An 18,413-nucleotide genomic window follows, 5' to 3' on the forward strand; every position below is an offset into this window, starting at 1 on the left:
TCAGAATTGTTCAATTCACTGAGTAGAGTTGTGTACGTGATTAAAAAACATTTCTATTTCTTATCATATCACAACTTTTAACGTCACGTGATCGACCTTAAAACTTTGGTAATTTTATTACAGTAGTGGTATCTTCGTATATATCATCAATGTTTAGGGATCTAAACGAAATTCCAGCGATGTGACAGTATCCCCTTTGTCGGCATCATCAATAGTAAAACGCCAATTTTAATGAGAGCGAAACTACCTGAGAGATCAAAGGCATCTTACCTGTGATTGTAAGTGAAGATATGCCTATTCGGATCTGAGCGCACCTGGCCGTATATTAAACCGGAAATAGATTTCTGTAGTGGCTATTCCTTTGTCCTCCCCGTAAGGATTATGGTCTGTACGTGCCAAACTAGACTGAAGATCTGTTGTTATAATTCAATTATCTAAAACCCCTGCAGTTAATTATTTAGGGAACTAATAATAACAGCTGGGTGCATATGGAAGGAAGCGAAACTTATAACATCATATGATATTTGAAGATCAGCTTTGGAGGGTGGCAAACCGAAGAGCGCATTGAAAAGCTTTGGCTGGGAATCAAAATGGACGACAAGAAGAAATGAGATTTTGTTTTCGGGAATGGTGATAGATTCGTTGTTTTTAAAGGAATAAACAATGACACGAACTGCATCAGATCATTCCGAATAATTCTAACAGCGTCCACAAGTATTTAAACTTACGAGGTAAGTGTTTGTGAGCTCTTATTATTATAATTTACCGGTGAACTTCAAAGAGCTCGATCGGCGAACTGAAGATTATTCAAATTTATACCGTAACTGTTGCTTGTTTGTGGCCGTGTTATGATATCTATGAGTTATCAGAACCACGAATGTTTGTGATATTTATGACCGTAAATAGTTCATTGTCTTGGTGAATGTTTATAAAAATGCTGTAGAAATTAGGTCAGACAAATCATTCATTGACAAGTTCGTTTGTGAGTTGAGTTGTGTTGAGTCATCTCTGCCAATGCTTTCAAACATGTACACTGCAAACGCATGTCGTATGTAACCAAAACTTCCATGTTGTTGGCGTTTCCTAGACTTGGTCTGTGTTGCTGTAGTCTGGAATATTTTTAACGGTTTGTATATCTGGAGCAGTGATCTGGGGGTAATTAGTTCAGTACGTGCTTTGTTTAAATTGGGATCAAGTTATCTAGGGTCGCGCGCTTTTTTCACGGTTCATCAACAACAGCTAAATACGACTATTGTTTATTGGGCTACAGCGGCTGTATACAAGAATGTTATTTGAGTCGTTGATTGAATTTAAAGATGTCAATATATTGCCAATATGAAAATGTTAGAATCAAGCATACACAGATACAAGTTTGTGCATGTGAAATATTTATTAAAAACAATAACATTATATAAACTAAATGCGATCTGCAATGTAGAAATTATAAGATTTAGTATAGAATAGCCCTTCTACATAATTTTAAAGGAAGAAATATTAAAGGAAACGAGTTTGAGTTACAAAAAGTATTAAACTATGTAAGATTATATGGACTAATATTTTTGAAGACACGAATAATAATAAAATTTCAATGTCTGTTCTAGAACTTGCAAATACATTATCATATAGCTTAATTCAAATTTTTTAAAGTTATTAGTTTCTAAAGTGAACTGCAGCCAGTTGTCTACATATAAATAACACGAAGAATAAGTTGTATGTCTGTAAAGTGTCTGGCAGCTATGCAGACATAAAACTCAATAAACCGTATCGGATGTAGGTTAAGGTGTCATATATGTTAAGTCAATTAAATTTTGTACTGTATAAGAATGGAAAGCTTATCAACTCATAACCTTGAGTAAGTTGGTGTATTGTAAGACACTGACAGCTAATCATGGTTACCAATGATTTGTAGTAATTCTGAAACAATGAGTCTGTTTTAAAAAGACATTTTCAGGTCCAAGGTTTTTAAATGTCTTGTCAACACTTTTCTTGTATAATTGGAAGATAGCATCTATAGCTTTAAGTAAATGACAAAGAAAGGAGTTAAGATCGTTTAAAAACATCCTCATTTCACAAAGAAAATAATGCTTACTAGACATTTCAAATTTATTTCAAACATATTTCATATTGATATATATATATATGTATAATTTATTACAGAATATCACAATTTGTAAATGTCAAATTAATTTGATCAAAATGTTTATTTGATAAGAACATTTTTAACAACATCTGTTTTTGTTGTTGTTTTTATTTGCAAACAACATCGATAGCAATATTGTGTGTTTAATAATGTTAAGATAAAATCAAAGTTCAATTTTATGAATTATAAATTAAATACTGCAAGCAAAATATATTTTTATTAAAATGAATAAAATAAAATCCAAATGTTTTTGTTTTATCAGAAGAATTCAACTGTTTTTCCACTACATGATGTATTACTAACAATACAAATTGACAAATCTGAAGGCTTTTGTTGTATCAATTGTTTAAACACTCTAGTGTCTTTGTAGTCTAAGACGACACGTTTATCAATGATTTGATAAACAGTCGGTGTTTTAAGAACAATAGTGCGTTTAAAAGCTCCTTGAGATAGTAACCTGATTATCTAGTCTGTACAAAGACACGGGTGGATGTCAGGTGTGGTATGTAAACGGTGGGCACAAGGCTAACAGGTGTTCAGTGGACTCTGTAATAGGCCGGGAAGTCGGGTGTAGCGGGCTATAGCGGTACTAGTTGCTTATATGTATACTATTACAGGTATTTTAGTAATAAATTTGCAGGCTGTTTATACTGTTTGGTTAAAAAGTTTTTTGATCAATAAATTTGACGAACATAGATTTTATAACAGGCAGGAATTTGTAGATCTTTTTTCTGGGTGGGTGGGGGGGTGGGGGGTTCCAGAACACTTTCATATTTATGAGTTGTCAAAATTGGTGAAGTTCCAATGCATTGTAATTAAGAGTAATAACAGGTTGTCCAAATTTTGGAAATTCCCACTGGGAAATAATGAGTCCATAATTTGTATATAACAACCAAGTACCAAAACTTACATACAACAGTTCATGGGTCCCTTTCGAGAAAGTGGCAGGAGTCCCAGGGTCAAGGTGCTAATTGTATAAACTCATTCATTTCCTATTTACACAGTAGTGTCACCTGGTAGGTGTCTCCAGTATACATCCACACCTTGTTGTGGTTCAGTATGCCCCTTGGGTATGGTATATTGACACCTCAGGGAGCTGGACACATCCCTTAGTGTGAGGTTTACAAAAAGCCCTTCTCTTATCTGTTTTAATTGACAGCGAGTGCATTGTTAGAGTTGTTGGTGGCAGTTCTAAGGAAGAGATGTAAAACAAATAACTACTAGTATTAATTTATTATAAGCTGTACCCTTGTCATGTGTCCACAAATTAAATAGTTGACTCATAGGTATGCAAATTTCACATTTATGTTCCACTGTTTTAATACAAAACGTTATATTGTTAAGTTAAACATCATTGATTATATTTATATTGCGTGGTATTTCTCATGCAAATATATACATATATCTTTTTTAGATTTATTTATGATGCCATGGCCTGGGTCAAGGCACCTATATATATATGAGCATTGAAGCTGTCTCTATTCATGTATTGATTAAATAAGTGCATATACTAGATCTAGCCAGCTCTTTTTCCCTGCAGTCATCTACACTGAATTATATTGTACAGAAAATAATGGTTAATTATTTATGAATTACAGATTGAGAAAATAGCTGAATTAGAACAGCGACAAAATATCAAATTTTTGTCAATCACAGGTCTGCCAGTCACTCAGTCAGGAGACAGAGGACATTATATAAACACATCACAGGAATGCTTAACTGACCATGAACATCAATTCTCACTCAGAATGTAAAAAAATGTATAGATAGATGTCTGTTCATGATTAAATCATTATTGTATGCATTCTCAGAGGACAGCTCAATATTTTAGACAAAGAAACCAACAATAATCTGTTTATGGATTACAGGGAGAGGTTTACTGGCCTCTTGACCACTGGTCCCACAGATCAAGCCAGTACCAAAGGATGGACGGGGCAGAGTCTGTACGGTCTGGTCGTAGTGACCGGTCTGAGCGGTCAAGACACAGTCACGGGAGTCGTCATCACCACCGTCACCATGTTGGGAGACACAGCAGCCGTAATTCAGAAAGAAGCAGTCACATGAATAGAGACAGGGACAGAGATGACCGCTCAGTCACCATAAAGATGCCCGGCAATATGTCTGAATGTGAGGATAGGCCTCCAGGGGAGGAGAGGATAGAGGTCCAGATTCTCCCTCAGGACGATAACTGGGGGGATAACACAACAGCCTACACAGGTAAGAGTGTGTAACGCAATAGGTGTCTTACGTAGGTGAGGGGGGAGGGGGATGTAACACAACAGCCTACACAGGTAAGGGGGTGTAAAACAAGAGCTGCACTCTTAAGTGAGCTTTGGGGGGGGGGGGGTTACATAACAGCCTACACAGGTAAGGGGGTGTAATACAAGAGCTTTCTTATGTAAGGGTAATACAAGAGCTTTCTTATGTAAGGGTAGGGGGTGGGGTAACACAACAGCCTACACAGGTAAGAGGGTGTTATACAAGAACTGCAAGAAACATAACTTCAACAGATTTATGATTTTCTCTTTGACACAAATTTTCCGCTGCTAATAAGTCATCCTCGAGCTCAGACACAGGGAAACAAAAATTCAGCTATGTGAAGTTCATAATGAATTTCTAACTATAACGAATGTTTGGAAATTTACAATTAATATGTATAGTACTCTCATAATAATTTTTAACAAGAGTAGAAAAAACCCATTTAATGCTGATATAGAGAGAGCAGTGTTGATACAATGATAAAAATATAACCACAAAAAAATAGTCTTTTCGGTGAAAATAACAGGAAATGTATCTATAATATTATTAGTTTTGTATCTATAATACTTTACATTTTATCAGTTTTTGCTCGATTTTTTCCTGCAGGCAACACCAGTGAGACTGGTTTCTCCATGGAGGACATCCGTAAGTTTAACACCAAGGAGAGTTTTGAGAGCGGCATCGGGATTGGCTGTGCCCGATATGTCGGAACAGCTTTAGCCGGAGTCCTCAGTGTTGCAGGCTTCCTGTCACCGATCGCTATGATAATCCTACCCAAACTTCAAATTAATGGTTGGCAGACTCTGCCATGTGACCCAGAGTGTGAAGGACTTCTCATTAGTTGTGCGTTTAAACTGCTGATTTTGTTTCTCGGAACAGTGGCCTTATTTTTTCGCCAGCCTAAGGCGACAATGCCCCGTGTATTTGTCTTTCGTGCTGTAGTTTTATTTCTTGTATTCGTTTTAACATTTGCATTCTGGTTGTTTTATGGCGTTCGTATCTTTAAAGAGCAGATGCCGGACTATTACAAGATTGTACAGTTTTCTGTGTCCCTTGTAGATGCTCTGCTTTTCATTCATTACATCGCTGTCATCTTGTTGGAGATTCGACTTTGCTATTAATAATTTTATTATTATTGCTAAATCTTTTCTAAAAATAAATTCACACCGAAATCTAAAAAGATAATACCGTTTTCATTTTTAAAAACGTGAATATAAGTAAAAATCCTGAAATTCAATACCTCCGGATCTACTATTACAATACACCCAAAATGGCGGCGATTGCCTCAAAGCTTGTGACATCCATCAGATATAGATAGGCCTATTAAACATTAAAAAACGTGAGTAAATCATTTTCAGTTGTAAGCAGTATTTGTTTTTGAAGTAATGCTCACTAGCTGTAGTCATAAAACTTATTTAAAGGCCAGCTGATTGTTTTCTAGGCTGCCGATCGTCTGCTTTGACTTCAGCTTACGTAATACACAGACCTGAAAGTGACACCACAAGCCAAGGTGGAAATAGCCCAAGGCTGCTAATTACGGCCACTGGGATGTTGGTCAGGGGGTCAGGGAGTGGTCACACCTCTTTTGTTTACTTAATTATCAAGCCACTGCCTGGTATTTTGGTAGTTTAGTAAAAGTGTACTGGGGACAAACGGGGCAGGGCGTTAGGTTATAGGGGCATGGCGTCAGGTAAAAAGGGCACGGCGCGGCGCCATGCTAATCGGGGCTGTGGGAAACACTAATTATTAGTTTTGTATCTATAATACTTTACATTTTATCAGTTTTTGCTCGATTTTTTCCTGCAGGCAACACCAGTGAGACTGGTTTCTCCATGGAGGACATCCGTAAGTTTAACACCAAGGAGAGTTTTGAGAGCGGCATCGGGATTGGCTGTGCCCGATATGTCGGAACAGCTTTAGCCGGAGTCCTCAGTGTTGCAGGCTTCCTGTCACCTATCGCTATGATAATCCTACCCAAACTTCAAATTAATGGTTGGCAGACTCTGCCATGTGACCCAGAGTGTGAAGGACTTCTCATTAGTTGTGCGTTTAAACTGCTGATTTTGTTTCTCGGAACAGTGGCCTTATTTTTTCGCCAGCCTAAGGCGACAATGCCCCGTGTATTTGTCTTTCGTGCTGTAGTTTTATTTCTTGTATTTGTTTTAACATTTGCATTCTGGTTGTTTTATGGCGTTCGTATCTTTAAAGAGCAGATGCCGGACTATTACAAGATTGTACAGTTTTCTGTGTCCCTTGTAGATGCTCTGCTTTTCATTCATTACATCGCTGTCATCTTGTTGGAGATTCGACAGCTTCAGCCACAGTTTGTCATTAAAGTTACACGGTCACCTGATGGGGAAAGTCGGACCTATAACATCGGCTGCCTGAGCATACAGAGAGCTGCAGCTTGGGTACTGGAACAATACTATAGAGACTTTCCAGTCTACAATCCTTACTTGGAACTGGTTGCTAAGCGACCTTCCAAGGTGTCTGGACTCAAGTTCTACGAAGTTGATGGAAACACAACAAATAATCAGGGAAAATCGAGAGCAATATTCGCAGCAGCAGCTCGTAGAAGGGACGCCAGCCATAATGACCGTTTCTACGAGGAAGTGGAGTATGACCGCAGAGTGCGTAAACGTCGTGCTCGACTGATTGTGGCTGCGGAGGAAGCATTCACTCACATCAAGCGCATGCAAGACGACCAAGGTAGGTAATAAGTAAGAACCTGAGCCAATCCTAATTTCTGGAAATATCTTGGCTAGACCGAGATCTTTTATAATACTCAGTAATGGAATCATTTATTATTAGATCTATGGATATCTTGCACTTTACATAAACGACATTTCAAAGAAAAAATCTTTCGTTTGAAAAGATTTATAATGGAATAAAAAACAGTATTACGATATTGGATAAGTATTGATTTGAAAAGAAAAAATCAGTTTGTTATCTGTAAATCAGTTGTTTTCATATTTTAAATTTGTGTAGACTTTGATACAAATATACCGGTATATGGATATTTATATTGAAAATTAATAGCAAATTATTTTCTTAGTCAGACTCTCTCAGGGTTCTATAACAAATGAGCAAATATTGCACTAAATTAGATATAATTCAATTGTTATGTTAATAAAAAGGTAATGTCACTCTTACTCTGGTATGTTATAAACAAATTTATGATTTATGACATGATTTACCTCAATTTTATTCTTAAAAAATAATGATAGGAAAAACAGGAGCAGACTATAAGCAGGCACAATACTATACCCCTATCATTTTCTTTGTTATGAATGACCTGTCTGTACACTACAACTATCTGTGTTCTTAAAACACCAGCCCCTATATACTTCAAGAGGAATTCCTAATAACTAACAGACTTTACTAATTTTCCCATTAGGGGTTCGTAGAGATGGAGCACCGCCTACAAAATTAACATAGAGAGATCAAACGCATAGAGGTTACAACAGCTAATAAAAACTACATCAGCCTATAGCCATACACTTGATGTGATGATAGACTTTAGTTAGAGGTGTTTATTGTCAGTAGATATGTGTCTGTATCAGATCTAGGAACTTACAACACATAGACAAAGGGTCCTGGATATATGTATAAGTTGATAGATTCAACTTCTTTTTGTTTCCGATAGGGTTGGTATAATACATATCCTGTCAAAAATTTTAACTGGAATTTGTTTGAATGTTTGACTATCAGTATATATAGCTTACCGATATATATAGCTAATATGCCAATGTGATGTCCAATGTATTGATACTAAAAGACAATTAATTTGTAATGTTTGTTTAGAAGTTAATATTTGAAATGTTCATGCAAGTAATTTCAATAAATTGAAGCAAATCATACCTCAATATTTATAGCTATATGCATGCTATGGGATTTGTGGTCTCTTTTGATCCTATAACATGTAAAAAGTTACAATTCTAGGTGGAAAATTAATGGGGGAAAAGTTACAATTCTAGGTGGAAAATTAATGGGGGAAAAACTCTATAAAAAAAAATTGACCTCTGCTCATTAAATCAATTTGAACCAGTTATGAGAACTATCATAATTAAACCATTTTGACAATATGAAAGCAAAATGAGAAGACTTATTTGTAATTTATTGGCAACAAGATCACCTGGATTTTATCTATTACTCTTACTTTGGTATATGAAAATATAAAATTCTGACCCAAGTACTATCCTGTGTGGGGCCCCTTGACTTATGATATTGCCCAAACATTCCAGGTAAGACAGTGCTACCGAGTTAAATGTGTTGCCTCAGTGGGGGTCCCAGATGGGAGCCGGAGTCTGGGGTCACATCTGGCTCTCACCCAGTCGAGGCACATTACACAGTATACCAGGCCTTTGGGATCATGTAATCAGCAACATCCCTATTTAAAACGTGTAGTATTTTTATAACAGACAATGTTTGAATCTGGTGTGCAGTATATTATTATAGCAGTCAGAGGTCTATATAGCTGTGATAATGTATGTCTACATCATCATTACAAATAGTCTGGCCATCATATACTAGGGTTATCTCAGCTGGATAGGGTATTTTTACAATATGAAGGAGGAAACAAAAAATGGAATATTGTTCTCCAACCGAATATGCTATTAAAAAGGACTATATTCCCAAAAACCAATGGTTCTTGTCACTGCCATGCCACGATTGGAATTATATGGAAATATGTAGAAGCAAAGTGTGTTAAGATTAAGATATATCAATGTTGAAAATATTACAAAGAATTAATGTTTTTCTTTAATTTCCAGGTGCCCCTGTACCAATGGACCCTAAGGAGGCTGCTCATGCTGTGTTTCCATCTATGGCCCGAGCACTACAGAAATATTTACGTATAACCCGCCAACAGCCACGATACACGATGGACGCCGTGTTGGACCATTTGGCAGTGTGCGTTGGCCATGACATGAGCCCGCGAGCATTCATTGAACGCTACCTGACACAGGGCCCCGTTATTATGGACGATCACAACTATCGCCCCATACAGAAGTGGGTTTTGGTCTGTGACCAGCTTCTCACGAGAGAGATGGAACATAACACCATTTTCCAGCTGCGACAGAACGATGTATCGCTGCTCGTCTCCGTAAAACGTATTCCTCATTTTAATCTCACAGAGGAGGTCATTGATCCCAAAAATAACAAATTTGTATTGAGACTGAACTCTGAAACTTCTGTGTGAGGATCAAATAATCTCACTAATTGTCAGGGACATTATACCTGTCACTGGTTCCCAAATGGTATTCACGGAAAAGTCATTAAAATAAGGATAATTCTTACATGAATGTCTAGGATCCCTGCTTAGTGTACATGTTTTAATGCATATTTGGAGCGAAATTTAATCTTAATTATAAGAATTGTTTTCAATGGAAAATATATTGATGTCCCATTGAATGTTTTGAATCAATATAAGGAAATGTATTTTTTATTTTATTTTTGAAGTCTAGGAATCTCACATCTGCCCGAAAATGAAGTATAATGGGTAAAAGCCATCAGAACTCATAACTGACATAGAATTAATTGGGAAAATAATGATTTACGAACAAAGAAGGGAGATTACAAATTTTCTTCATATGATAAGATCTTTAAGAAAAAATTAACACAAATTTATGTTAGAAAATTTATTAAAGATCAACTTAAAGTTTCATTGTAAAATAAGTATTTCTGAAACATGCTGCTTACTGGTAAATGTCTTGCATTGAGCTGAAAAATTTGTGATATTTTCAAATGTTAGAAATATTGTGGCATATGAAATGAAACCACTAAAACCTGGCTTGACCTTATGACATTAATGATGCAGATGTTATAGGAACGTAAAACATCAAAGTACCAAATAAGTTGTAAACATGAATTATATCTATACATGAGCTTTTTAAAATGTGCCATATTACATAAAGTATTGTCATCAAAGTGTCTTAATGTAGGACGTTGTCATCATTTAAATCAAAATGTCATCTCACACTTTATAATCATTAATATATAAAACCATCATGTGTGATTGCCTCAGGATCTTATATATTTAGTGGAAAAGTTTGTGACAGATTATCACATTGATTTCTAGCTATCAGATTGTGAAATTTATATGCAATTTCTCTGAATTTTGAAAATTCTCATGTTTTTTCTCTCTCCAAATTAGATTATATATCAAAATATGTTGTAATGTAGGGTTATCTACATCTGTGAGTATCTGTACAGGTAATTTTACAGGGGGAGGGGGGGGGGGGAATCAAGATTTTTTTTGTGTGTAATAAGCTAGTTATAAACAAGCTTAAAGTGACATATAAAGGGTTTCAGCCAAGCTAGAGGTTTAGTTGTCCTGATTCCGTGACACTCTACCAGCAAGCCTTCATCTCTGGATCTTGTTTGTGGACCATAGTTATTAATGAATTACTAGGTGATTTACCTACAAACAGGGGTAGATAACTGTGTAGTACCTACTCACAGGGGTAGATAACTCAGTAGAACAAATTTCCAGAAGTAGATAATTATAACTCTGTAGAACTCTTAGAATATTATTACTTGCAATAGAAATGATCAAACTCAACTCGGCCAGGATATGTTACAGTTATCATGTTATAATTATCTAATACATTTGTAATAGGCAGAATGTTTGAGAATATCCGTGAATATCTATTAATATCAATGTCTTAAAGAAGCTTTAATCATTTTCACTACAAGATGACTTTGCCTTGGTGCATATGTGACTGTAGCTTTACCAATATCAGTCGAACATATAAAGAATGAATCTCTGGTGTACATGTATAATGTGTCGTGGTTCACTGATCATGTGTAGCCAATGTGTCGTCAAAGTGACTGTAAGTTGTGTGATCAGCCAAGCATGTTATCAGATTTGCTGTTTGAGATGTACATATACATATTTAGCATTATGTGTAGATTTCAAGTGGAAAAAAACTCACTTGCATTAGTTTGAATTTTGTACATTTTACCACATTTGCCACTTTTTATAGTAGAACCTCTTTTGTACTCAGTATTTCAAGTAGAATTTAATGGAAATATAATTTAATATGCTACAATAATTTATTTTGCTTTGCCTTTTGTAGGTAATATTATGACCTGTAATCTCATGTTTAGCGCTACAAGTCTCTTCAATGTGTGAAATTATCGTCTCTTTTAGTAGGTGTTGATTGTATCATTGTTAGTTTAATTTGAGAAAATTATGTTTTCTCAAAAATTGATACTTTGCTTGCAAACAATCAAACCTACCCCAAGAGCAGATCTATCAATGGAAAGATTTGACCTTAGCAAAATTTAGCGTTGTATAGATAAACACATACAGTTTGTACATTGTCAGTTATATATGAATTTTGAGATACATTTTATGCAGACACTGACATCACACAGTGATCACAGATGATATACATACAGTTACATATTCTGATAAATTACAAGTACAGTTGAAAATGGGGGGGGGGATTGGTAATGTTTGAATTTAAGAACATAACATAAAACTCACTCTAAGTGATATCATCCATGAGATTGTTTACTTACAATACATTGAATGATTCCATCTATGTAATGATGGAATATTTCATATGCTCATTTCAAACTTATCTGCATTACTTCAAAAGCATTGGACAGGTTTTGTCACAAAGAAATTTTGATCTCAAAAAATGCAGTTGCATTTTCTTTCTGTAAAGGTTTTCTGACATTTATCAGGTATTATTAATTTTCTGCTAGGGATTAAGTTGTACATAGTTATAGATTCCGTTATGATCAGATTCCTATTTGGTCCAGGTGCTCTAAAGGACCAGAGGAGACAACCTCATCTAAATATTTTGTTTGTAAAAAGCAATACGTTCATCTATATTTACCAAAGTTGCAGATATAGTGCTACTTGATAATTTGTACTTCCCGGCAACAGGATCATGTGACTTGTCTTTACATTGTGTTTTGTTTCGCCAATCAAAAATGACATTTCTTCTCATCTTGGATGGTCTGAATCAAAACTGATGGGAGGCAGTTTCATGATTGTGGTGCCAGTTCTCGTGAAATCCTATTGTGGAGTTGTGATGTATGGAGATCAATAACTTTTCATTATGAATACCAGCATTCTAATAATTACCCTGGGTAATTTATACTTCATCAACATTTCTCTGTTGTGTATCATCTTACCGCAGAATATTTTCTATGCAAATAACTTCTTGTGTCATCTAGTTCTCATTTTCGATATGGAGAATGTTATGTTGTTGTGTAGAAAATAAAAACTTAAGCAAGACTAATGTTGTCAAAAATAATCCTGAGTGATTGACGTTATGGACCAGATAAGTTTATTTTTTTGATTTATAAAAATTGTTTAGAAACTTTAAAGATGCTTTCAAGCCCCAAAGTATATTCCTAGATCTATCCAGTTTGTTATTTAAGCTAAAAAATAAATTAAAAAAATTTAAACCATGGTAAGTAAAAAAAATATAAATATATATAACTTTACTAATCTTTGGATGGGATGATTCCCAGGTTCATTAGGATGTTAGATAATTATAAATCTGTCTGGTCACCTGTTAACATTTTGGGGACATTGAGATAACAATAGAAATCATATTAACAGTTCTACAAAGAAACTTTTTTAATGTTTCTAAACAAAACTTTTGATTACTAGCAATTATTTTGTTCTGAATTATAAATTGTTTGCCGTCCTAAATGATGTTGTGACATGTCAAGGTTGTGTACTATACAAAACCAAACATTTCGTTCATTTATAAATATTTCACTCTGTATACCGGTACATTCGTGAATAATAAACTGTAGAGATAGCTATTTGTCTGTATAAAGCCTTCTGGGATACCAGAATGTTTGGTCTCAGTAGGATTAAATCAGTATTATAATCTCCATCTTTAAATGTTGTCTGCAATTGCTGGCATAAATGTTAAATCAAAGCCAGCAATAGATACATAAGGAATTCTTCATCATAGCTGGAGTTTCCCCCTGGCCCTTACACCTATTTTTTTGTTAGATAAATATCTGGTGTATTCTTCAGGTGGGGCCAGGGGATACAAACTAGTTTTTCATTCTCTTTCATGATTATCTCCGCCAATGTCAAATTAAATTCTAAACTGTGTTGTGATTGGTCGAGACATCATCAGGCGATAATTTGTTGTGATTGGCTGCCTCGCTTAGACAGCCACTGGACACAATTCACACACTCATTGCCATGTTTAAATGTGTATTCAACTTTGAAGCAATTTTCTCAATCAATTGATTCTCTGGTATTTAACATATTGGAGGTCTGTGAAATTTTTTTTTAATCATGAAAATATTTTCATATGATCAAGAATCTTGTACGTTTAAACATGAGAATGATGCTTTGAATGCTGCCCAGGTGTTAATGTTGTAATCCTATACCCCTGAAAGAGTATGTACATTGTAGTAGCATATTATTGTATTGTATAAATGTTGAGGAAAACATTGTTTATTAAACTTACAACCTTTTTTTTAAGAAACCTTTTTCTTTGTTATTTTTGCGACAACATTTAGTCTTTGTTATTTTTGCGACAACATTTAGTGATCCGAGAACTGAAAATGATACACATGTGGACATTCTACACTATTTACCAATAGCTAACGAACAACTCTTGAACACCAATCACCTGCTATCATATACAGTAGAAGTTTATAGATATACATGTCCATATTTCACAAAATGCCGCAGACCTATTTGGCTTTTTTTTCGTCCGTCGCCATTGTAACCAAAATTAGCCACAAACATCCTTGGGGGAAGGGGAACAGAACTTGTATAAATTTTGGCTCTGATCCCCCGGGGGCAGGAGGGGCGGAGCCCAATAGGGGAAATAGAGGTAAATCCTTTAAATCGCTACAAGTCATAGAGTTCTGAATGGAATGTAACCAAATTTGGCCACAAACATCCTTGGGGGAAGGGGAACAGAACTTGTATAAATTTTGACTCTGGTTCCCCTGGGGGCAGGAGGGGCGGGGCCCAATAGGGGAAATAGAGGTAAATCCTTTAAATCGCTACTTGTCCTAGAGTTTAGCTTGGATTGTGACCAAATTTGGCCATAAACATCCTTGGGGGAAAGGGAACAGAACTTGTATAAATTTTGGCTCTGATCCCCCGGGGGCAGGAGGGGCGGGGCCCAATAGGGGAAATAGAGGTAAATCCTTTAAATCGCTACTTGTCGTAGAGTTCTGAATGGAATGTAACTAAATTTGGCCACAAACATCCTTGGGGGAAGGGGAACAGAACTTGTATAAATTTTGGCTCTGACCCCCTGGGGGCAGGAGGGGCGGGGCCCAATAGGGGAAATAGAGGTAAATCCTTTAAATCGCTACTAGTCATAGAGTTCTGAATGGAATGTAACCAAATTTGGCCACAAACATCCTTGGGGGAAGGGGAACAGAACTTGTATAAATTTTGACTCTGGTTCCCCTGGGGGCAGGAGGGGCGGGGCCCAATAGGGGAAATAGAGGTAAATCCTTTAAATCGCTACTTGTCCTAGAGTTTAGCTTGGATTGTGACCAAATTTGGCCATAAACATCCTTGGGGGAAGGGGAACAGAACTTGTATAAATTTTGGCTCTGACCCCCCGGGGGCAGGAGGGGCGGGGCCCAATAGGGGTAATAGAGGTAAATCCTTTAAATCGCTTCTTGTCATAGAGCTCTGAATGGAATGTAACCAAATTTGGCCACAAACATCCTTTGGGGAAGGGGAACAGAACTTGTATAAATTTTGGGCTCTGACCCAAGGGGCAGGAGGGGAGCGGGGCCCAATAGGGGTAATAGAGGTAAAAGTCCTTTTAATCCGCTACTATAGTCCATAGAGCTTCTAAAAATGGAATGTAACCAAATTTTGGCCACAAACATTTCCCCTGTGGGGGTGAAGAGGGAACAGAACTTGTATAAATTTTGGCTCTCTGGTCCCCTGGGGGCAGGAGGGGCCGGGGCCCAGAGTAGGTGGAAATCAGAGGTAAAATCCTTTAAATCGCTACTAGTCATAAGAGTTTCTGAATGAAATGACTAACCACAATTTGGCCGACAAACAATCCTTGTGGGGAAAGGGGAACAGAACTTGAATAAGTTTGACGCTCTGGTCCCCCTGGGGGCAGTAGGGGGCGGGGCACAATAGTGGATGAATAGATAGGTGTTAAATCCATTTAAAAAATCGCCTACGTAGACATAGAGTTTTCTGTATGGAAATGCTAACCATACTATGGCCAACAAACCATCATTGAGGTAGGAAGGTGGCAAGCAGAACTTGTTTTGAAAAGAATTTGGTCTCTGATCCCATCATGGGGAAGGAGGGGGGCGGGGGGGGGGGGCACCAATAGGGGAAATAGAGAAGAGGTAAGTATGTTGTATCCGTCATATAGACTACTTATCGTAGGAGTTCTGAATGGAGTTGTAACTTACAATTTTAGGGACTACTAACATCCTTGTGTGAAGGGGAACAATAACTTGTATTATAAAATTTGGGATCTTGAACCCAGCCGCCGGTAAGGTATCTGGAGCGTCGGGCACCCAGTCAGGGGATAAATAGAGGTTAAATTCATTATAAAGGTCTGACTAGGCATAGCGTTCTGCATGGATTGTAACAAAATTCTGGCCACAAACATCCATCTGGGGGACGGGAGAACAGAACTTTGTATAAAATTTTGGCTCGAACCCCCCCGGTGGCAGGAAGGGGTCGGGGCCCCAATAGGGGAAGATAGAGGTAAAATCCTTTAAATCGCTGACTTGTCCTGAGAGTGTTCTAAATGGATTGTAACTAAATTTGGCCACAAACCATCCTTTGGGGAAGGGGAACAGGAACTTGTATAAAATTTTGGCTCTGGTCCCCCTGGGCGGCATGGATGGGGACGTGGGCCCCCCCAATAGGGGATAATAGAAGGTAATTCTTTTAAATTGTTACAATTGTCCAAGATTTTCTAAATGGAATAGTAACCAAATTTTTTTGCCACAAACATCCTGGAGGGGAAGGGAAACAGAACATGTATAGAATTTTTGGCTCTGAGACCCCACGGCGCCTGGGAAGGGCGGGGCGCCAAGATAGGGGTAATTAGAGGTAAATCGCTTGTTTAAATCACTACTAGACCTAGATTTCTGAAGGGAAAAGTATATCATCAAAATTGGCCACAAAAAATCCTTTGGGTTATGGGGAAACATAACCATGTATAAAATTTTGGCTCTGGTCCACCGGAGGCAGGATGGGGCGGGCCAAATAGGGGAAAATAGAGGAAGAATCTTCTAAATCGCTTACTATAGTCATAGAGTGTCTGCATGGAAATTGTATAGTATAAAATTGACCACAGAACATCCTAGGGGGAATGGGGAAACAGGAACTTCGTTTAGATTATGGCTCTTGTGCCCGCGAGGTCAGGCTATGAGGCTGGGGCCCACACTAATAGGTGGGAATAGAGGTAAATCCCCCCTTTAAATCGCTACTAGTACCATAGAGTTTTCTGAAAGGAATGTAATACTAACTTTGAAGCCACACATAACAAGCTTTGGGGGGAGTGAGGCGACTACAGAGTACGTGGTGAATAAATTTAGGTCGCATGGCTGCCCGGCTGGTGGGGCAGTAGGGGGCCGGGGGGTAGGAGGGGGGAGGGGTGGGAGGGGGGCCAATAGGGGGAATAGAGGTAAATACATATAATTCGATACATAGTCCATTATGAGTTCTGAATGGGAATGTAACCGAATTTGGCCACAAGCATCCTTTGGGGAAAGGGGAACTAGAACTTGTATAAATTCTTGGACGTCTGGCCCCCTGGTGACAGTCGAGGGTGGTGTGGCCACGCAGAGGGAAGATGTACGAGGTGATGATATCATGATAAATGCACTTATTGCTCTCTGTAGAGGTATTGCTAGTGAGGATGATTTGTGACCAAATTCTGGAGCGCATAACATCCCTTGGGGAAGGGGTACACAGAACTGTTGTAAAATAATTTTGAGTATACTACGTGGTCCCCAGTGGGGCAGGCACGGAGTGCATGAGGTGAGCCAATAGGGGAAATAGAGGTAGAATACTCGTATAAGAAGATTCGGCTGACTAGTCATAGAGTTCTATCTTGAATGGAATGTAACAGAGTTGTATTGCGCCAGCAACACATCCTTTGGTGTAAGGAGAAACTAGAACTTGTGATAAAACTTTTGGCTCTGGTCCCCCCGGGGCAGGGAGGGGTCGGGCCACAATAAGGGGAAATGAGATGTTAAATTTCTTTAAATCGCTACTAATAGTCATAGAGTTCTGCATGGATTGTAAACTAAAATTTCGACCACAAACATCCTTGGGGTAAGGGATAAAAGAAAACCTGGTATTAACTATTGACTCTGGTTCCCGGCTGGTGGCAGGATATGGGCGGGGGGTTCCCATTAGGGAAATACGAGGTAAAATCTTTAAATCGCCTACTATCAAAAGAGTGCTCTTCATAGTATTGTAACGTCAAGAATTTTGCCACAAACATCCTTGAGGGGGAGAAGAAGAGACTCCTTGTATATAGAATTTAGAGGCTGTCGGTCCCGCTCAGGGGTCAGGTAGGGGCGGTGGGCCCATAAAATGGGGAAATGTTAGTAAATCCCTGTTAAAATCTGCTACTTAGTCCATAGAGTCTCTACCTGAAGGTAAACGAAACTTTGTGACCTACAACACAACCTTGGAGAAAGGGGAAGCAGAACCTTGTATAAATTATTTGGCTCTGATCCCCTCTGGTGTGGCTCTGTGGTAAGTGGAGGAGGCGGAGGTCAGCCCCAAAAGGGGGAAATAGAGAGGTATAATCATTAGTATTGCTACAGTTGTATGGTAGTGTTTCTGAATGGAATTGTAGAACTAAATGTCGGGCAGCAAACACATCCTTGTGGGAAGGGGAGAACAGTGTACTTTGTATATATAAGTTGTGGCTCTGACCCCTTGGTGGCCGGTATGGGCGGGGTGCTTGCCCGCAATAGTGGTAAATGTCAAGGTAAGTCCTTTAAATCGTTCTGCTAGTGCATGAGAGTTCGTGATGTTGAATTGTTAACCAAATCT

General features: G+C 37.8%; 1 protein-coding gene across 1 annotated transcript; it reads left to right on the forward strand.

Annotated features, from left to right (window-relative positions):
- Window positions 1–356: 356 nt before the first annotated feature.
- Window positions 357–13,875, forward strand: LOC138317676 (vang-like protein 2). The gene is made up of 4 exons (XM_069259503.1): window positions 357–731; window positions 4,009–4,357; window positions 6,206–7,108; window positions 9,172–13,875. The coding sequence occupies exons 2-4, from the start codon at window positions 4,066–4,068 to the stop codon at window positions 9,597–9,599; spliced, it is 1,623 nt and encodes a 540-aa protein (XP_069115604.1). The 5' UTR covers window positions 357–731; window positions 4,009–4,065; the 3' UTR covers window positions 9,600–13,875.
- The last annotated feature ends 4,538 nt before the right edge of the window (window positions 13,876–18,413 follow it).

This window comes from Argopecten irradians, chromosome 3 (genome assembly GCF_041381155.1).
Source record: "Argopecten irradians isolate NY chromosome 3, Ai_NY, whole genome shotgun sequence".
Classification (NCBI taxonomy): domain Eukaryota; kingdom Metazoa; phylum Mollusca; class Bivalvia; order Pectinida; family Pectinidae; genus Argopecten; species Argopecten irradians.